At 39.6% G+C, this 6350-nt stretch overlaps 1 protein-coding gene across 1 annotated transcript in view; it reads left to right on the top strand.

Moving 5' to 3' along the window:
• The window catches only part of LOC121458441 (probable arginine--tRNA ligase, mitochondrial), a 47348-nt gene that overhangs the window by 894 nt on the left and 40104 nt on the right, over positions 1-6350 (top strand). Inside the window, exon 2 of the mRNA XM_041667746.1 lies at positions 2646-2719. Coding sequence (XP_041523680.1) covers positions 2646-2719 — 74 coding nt within the window. The remainder of the gene's footprint in view (positions 1-2645; positions 2720-6350) is intronic.

The raw sequence follows: 6350 nt of genomic DNA, 5'->3' as shown, positions 1-6350 counted from the left end.
CCGTCATGTGGAGAGGGCAGAGGACGGGTGTGTTTGTCTTAGGCACCGTCCACCTCGTTTTCTGAGACAGGGTTTCTAACTGAATCTGGGGTTTACCCATTCAGCTAGGCTAGGCTGGCTAGCCAGGGAGCTTCAGGTGAAATAGTGATTCTGGCGTGAGCTGAATTCATTGTCTGGGACAGGCAAAGAAAGAATTCACTGTCTGGGGAAGACAACAGACCAAAATACAAGAAAAACGGGAGACAGAGAGAATGAAACAATGCTTTTTACTAAGGCCAGCTTCTGCCTCGGAAAGGGGAGGGAAGAGAAATCTAGGGTTGGGGAGTCTGGGTCTATTTATGGGAGTTGGGGGGGAGGGTAGGTTTTATCAGGGTTTCTCCAGTGGCTGTGCATGGCCCTCTGGCCCACCAGGGAGATGACCACAGGCTGTTATGCACTACTTGCTCAATTAGGGAAGTGGTCATACTTTGAAGGCCCCTTTCTCCGTCTTTGACTTGCCTTTCCAGCTGTTGTCCATAACTCTTGCTGTCCTTTATCACAGGAAGGCACTGCTAATCAGTGCGCCTTGTGCGCCTTGCAGGTGTTGCTCTTCTTAGTGCTTGGCAGGAACTGTAAGCCCTTAGTTAGCCTCTGCTTTCTTTGTTCTCATCTTTATGTGACCAGTTTTTGGTTTTACCATGGCAGGAAATTAACACCGATCCTAACTACTGTCGTAGCTAATCTTCAGCTCTCAACTGTAAAGGGATAAGAGATGGTTCATTCTGGAGCCAAATTTTAGTAACCGTGGCCTAGGAACATGGATTTATGGTACACCAATTTCCATAGTTCCAGTATGGAAGCAGTTTAATGGAGTATTTATAATAACAAAAAAGAATGTTATAAGTCAAAGCATTTACGAAATATATTGGTGGAACCATTAGTGAGGTAAGTTACAAGATGGGGTTAACGCTTCTGTAGACCTTGGATAATGTCTGACAGCCTCTTAGCCCTTCGCTGGGTGGGAGCTAGGGTTTTGTTAAGTTAATGCACCCTAGAAGGTTTTTATGTTTGCCAGGAAGTTAGGTCTAGGTAGTTGTCTCCAGATATTAGGTCCAAAGGTGGGCGTGGCCAAGAGGAATTGCGATTAGGCTTCAGATGTGTAACATTCCAAACTCTCCACAGCCACTGGAGATTTCATCACTTAGCTACTGCAGACACAGCTTCTTTTCAGGAATTCTCCTTCATATTACCAAGGTGTAGCTGCAGTTTTTCTTGGTTACCTGTACCAGAACTCCTTGTCTGTGGGGCAGTCCGGAGTGGTCTCCTTCCAAAAATAGGTACAATTTAGTTCCTATGCATGGGCAACAATGTCTTACATATGTTCCTCAAGAAAGCCAACTGGCTTGCTGATACTAGCACATAGCCCTATGCTCCTCCTTTTTTTATGCAAAAAAAAACATGCCGTGTATTTTTATCATATTTCCCCTCCCCCTTCCTCCTTATTTGATCTACTTGGTTATTTCATACCCAGCTTTAGTCCCTTTTCTTCCTCATCCCTAATACCTCATCTCTCCACAGCGCCAGCCCTGGAGGTTGCAGGTCTGTTACCAGGCTCAGCTCTTACAAGAGTTAAGTTAGGGTTCCAAGCTCAGCTCCCTGTGCGTTCAGGACAAGCGCTTTGCCAATTGAGCCTCGTTCCATCCTCGTTGGTGCAATCTTCTGTAAACTCTTCTCCTTCCTCGCTCTTCTTGGTGCAACATCTAGTTCCCAGAAGTCATCTCTCAAACAGATTGCTTGCACCGAAGTTAGGAGGCTTGTCTCTACCACTGCATTTTGACCCGTTGTGGTTTTCTGTCATGGTCTCTGCTTCACAAAGTTCTTCCTCTCTTGTACGCCACACGCCCTAGGAATCGCCAAGTCCTATGTGCCTGTCACAGGATTATTATGAACATGGAAATGCCTATACCACCAAACAGCATAACCATGAAAGAAGTTCCTTACGAACAAAGATGCACCTGTTTCTACTTATTATTTTTGCACTAAGGAGCAATCCTGGGCTTCATGCATACTAACAGGGCAAGTAGCTGGTGCTTCACGGCTGTGTGAGCCTATGGCCTTTGCTTTGATTTTTGTTTTGTTTCTTTACTCCTGATGTTCTGATGGGTAAATCTTTTATGGGGCTCAGGCATGGGGATCAGATTTTTCCCTAATATTTACTTGTTTATCTACTAAGTGCCATAATTTTTTTTTCTGTTTTGTTCATTGTTATAGTATCAATGCCTAGAATACTGTCTGGTACACATTAGCTACTCAATAAATATTGTTTTAATGGAAAATAGTTTTGGATTTTCAGTGATTTGTATCTTTTTTGTATATTTCTTTCAATTTTTTTAAACTGGCAAACATAAAATTCATTGAAAGACAAGTAGTCCTGCTTGCTACTTAATAGTCAAACCCTTATGTTTTACTCAACCCCCGACACTCAGAAATCTTAACCTCAGTCTGATAGTTTTATGTTTCCAAACCTTTAATATAGGTTTCACATCATGTATTTGAGGTTCATTTATGTTCAGTGTGTTAATGACATTTCTTTTATTGCTAGTAGTAGTCCATTCACTCTGGAATAGATACAGCAACAATTTTATCCTGTTCTTTTTTACTTTTAGCTTTCCAGAGTCTTGGCCCTTCCACCAGAAAGCTTGATCAAGTCAATATCTGCAGTTCCAGTTTCAAAAAAAGAGTTAAGTATACTTGCGATGATCTGAAATTTTACTTATCCCTTCAATTTACAGAATAAACCTTAAAGTTATGATTCATTATATTCAACTTGTTATAATTGATATTATAAATTTATAGTTCTATTTAGGTATCTATGGTGAATGTGATATTCCTTTGTTAATTATTTTCATGTTTGGTTTTGCTAACAATTATGTCAGTCTTTAGGAAGGAGATTCCAATTTGTTTAACAATAAGAGAATGACAATATGGTTATAATCTCAGAGCTTTTGAAGGATTATTGAAACTTGTATAATCATCTGATGCTTGAATACTATTGTACCATGTTTATCTCCCAGTTCGGTTTTTGTTTGAGGTTTTATTTGAAGACTCCCAAGCAATAGAGAACTGTTGGTTAGGGCTATGTAAAAATCTATGTTGTTTTCTTAGGTACAGGGAAATGTTTTGTTTCCTTATTAGTGTGGTCATCCTACTGTTAACTTAGTGTTTTGCTAAAATCTTCAGTGCTTTAATAGAATGTAGTCTATCCATGAGTGTATAGCCCTGGGCTGCAGGGACAAACATGTTCAAAGCAAAGAAATTGCATCTGCACTAACATGAAAAAGTTTATTTCATATTATCTCAGACAATACACTAATAACAACTACTTCTATAGCATTTACCTTGTAACAAGGATTAGAGGAATATAAAGATAATTTACAGTATACAGAGGGTATGTGGAGGATACGTGGAAATCGCACATACTGTGTGCAAGAGGCCTTGAGCTTCCGCAGATCGTGGATCTCTAGACGTCTTACAGTCAATCACCAAAGGAGGGCTGTGCTCTCTCAGTTAGTTCAAGACGCCTGCCACACAGTACATTCCTAGCTCTAAGGGTTTAAAGATGGAATAGGAAATTCTCAGTGTCAGTTTACCCTTTGTTGTCTGAATTTTATTAGAACTTTCACGTGAGGGGGCGAATGTTCTCTTCATGAGGAGGAAGAGAAGGCAAAGACTAAAGAGTGCCCATACAGTTACTATTTTTAGCTTTGGAAAAAAATGAAAGTAGGGCTGGATGGAGCGATGCATGCCTTTATTCCCAGCAAACAAGTCAGAGGCAGTTGAATCTCTGTGAGTTCAAGGCCTGACCTACCTAGTGAATTCCAGGACAGCCAGGGCTGTTACACAGAGAAACCCTGTCTTGAACAACCAAAAAAAGAAAGAAAGAAAGAAAAGAAAAAAAGATGGAAGGAGGAGGGAGAAGAAGAAAGACGCCTGTTTGCTAATCATCCCCATTGTCATTGTTTTCAGTGGTCTTAGCAGTAAGTTAGTTTTAAGCATTGTAATAGACTAGAAGAGTGATTTAGCTTTTCATCCTCTGCCACAAATATTAGAAATATTTGTGACTCCGTTAGATTAATATAAGTTTCCATGTTAAAAATAAAATTGCAGATGTCTTACTATTTATAAAATTTAGAATCTATATTTAGCAATTTATGGTTATTTCTTTGAGTCTTCCTAGGTGTTTGAGAACCATGCTGTAAGACTGTGTTCATATTAAATCTTTTATAAAGAATCCTAGCTCTGTATCAAAAAGCTGCAATTTGGTCTTTGATATATTCAAATCCCTGTCATCACAATAATATTAGAGCTCCTATTACTTCTAGTTTTACTTTATTTTTTGACTTTTAAAAGTCTTTGTTGGGGCTGGAGAGATGGCTCAGTGGTTAAGAGCATTGCCTGCTCTTCCAAAGGTCCTGAGTTCAATTCCCGGCAACCACATGGTGGCTCACAACCATCTGTAATGAGGTCTGGTGCCCTCTTCTGGCCTGCAGGCAGACACACAGACAGAATATTGTATACATAATAAATAAATATTTTAAAAAAAAGTCTTTGTTGTTTGTATCATGCTTTGTGTTTTATTCCTATTTTGCTAAACTAATTTCTTTGGTTGCCCATATATTGGTTCAAATATTTGACTAAGTTATTAAAATCCTTTGCTAAGGAAGAATACAATAAGTACATTTAAACCTTAAATGAATTTCTACAATTAAATTTCATTTTCAGAAAATTTTCATTTTCATAAAAAATAATCTTAGAAAAGAAATGAGCATAATTTCCCAGCTATTTTAGTATAAACAGGACAAGGAAAAACTTCCCCACAATGTTAGCGTTGCCAGTATTTGATGTGTTATTTAGCATCAGATCTGTGACTAGCATAATTTATAACTGAGATGTCGTTTCTCAATAGCCCTGTAAAGTAGATACTTGTTATCATCATTTTACTGAGGTTCCAAGAGATTGAGCAATGTGTCTGGAATTACACAGACATTAACTGGTAGGTGAACTTGTGTGGTTTTATAGGTTAGATATCAGTTTGGATTGATAAGTAGATTCCATGCTAAGTTTTTGTAGACCAGGCTGTCTTCAAACTCACAGAGATCTGCCTACCTCTGCCTCCCAAGTGCAGGGATTAAAGGCATGCGCTACCTGGCACTACCGCCACCTGGTAGATGAGCCACTTTCAGTTTGGTAACCATCTAAACTGTCAAGCCTTTTTTCCAAATTCAAGTCCCCCCCCCCCCCCCCGTATGTATGGCAGGGGTAGTTGATTTTGTTTTGTTTTCTCAATGAGACTGCAAATACTGTTGTGACTGGATATATTTCTTTGATTCTGTTATCCTGGAAATTGCAAGGCAGTGTAGCTCACTAGTTGTAGGATAGCCAAGAAAACAAAAAACTAACAAAAAGACTCAGGAAATTTCATTAGGTTTTCATATAATACATTCTTTTACTTTGCTGTATTTTTTAGAATATAATTTGGTTACAGTATTTCTCCTTTCCCCTTCCTCCTTCCAAATCTTCCCATATTTCCCTCCCTGCTCTCCTTCAATATCACGCCCCCCTTTCTTTTACTGTTATTGCATGTAAATAAGTGTAGGTGTATACATATTATTCCTAAATAATTATTACCTGTTCAGTCTGTATATTCATAAATATTTTTAAATATAACCTGTTAAGTGGTTAATGCTACCTGTATGTCTGTTTTGGGGCTTACTGGTATGCATTGGACACTCTTCCCCAGGGAAGGCCACCTCTCCTGCTCCAAGCTTTCCTCGGTTGCCTACAGTTCTTTCTGTAGGGTTGAGGCCTCATGGGCTTTCTCAGTCCAGTTTGTCGTGTCCATTAGTGCCCTCCCTATTCAGCTCATGTTTGGATAGTCAATGCTGAGACTTTGTGGGTGTAGCTTCTGGCATTAGTAGGAGACACAGTCTCACAGCACAGGGCTTCCCTGACCCTCTGGTTCTTACAGTCTTTTCGCCCCATCTTCTGCAGTGTTCCCTGAGCCTTAGGTTCGGTAGTATCTTGTAGACATATTGGGATTGCTGGCATGGACCGCATGGCGACCATCGCTGCTAAACAAAGTTCCAGCATTTCAGCATTGCAGACCATGCTTCTCCAACACCTTTTGGCTTTAGTTTTTAGTGATTCGCACTATTAATGCCTTTCCCTTTGGAAATTTTGTGCGGGCTTTGGTAAAGGATGAAAATGTGTACAATGGTAGCCTCTCTAAACAAAAATAATTCTAGCTGCTGCAGAACCAATAATTCCATTGTGCCCTCCTAAAGTTAGAGATTTACTAGACACACCTGATC

The sequence above is a fragment of the Microtus oregoni genome, unplaced genomic scaffold (genome assembly GCF_018167655.1).
Source record: "Microtus oregoni isolate MIOR12 unplaced genomic scaffold, Mior012 000017F_ref0000208, whole genome shotgun sequence".
NCBI lineage: Eukaryota > Metazoa > Chordata > Mammalia > Rodentia > Cricetidae > Microtus > Microtus oregoni.
The sequence above is the reverse complement of the archived record's forward strand: the minus strand, read 5'-3'. Positions and strand labels throughout refer to the sequence as shown.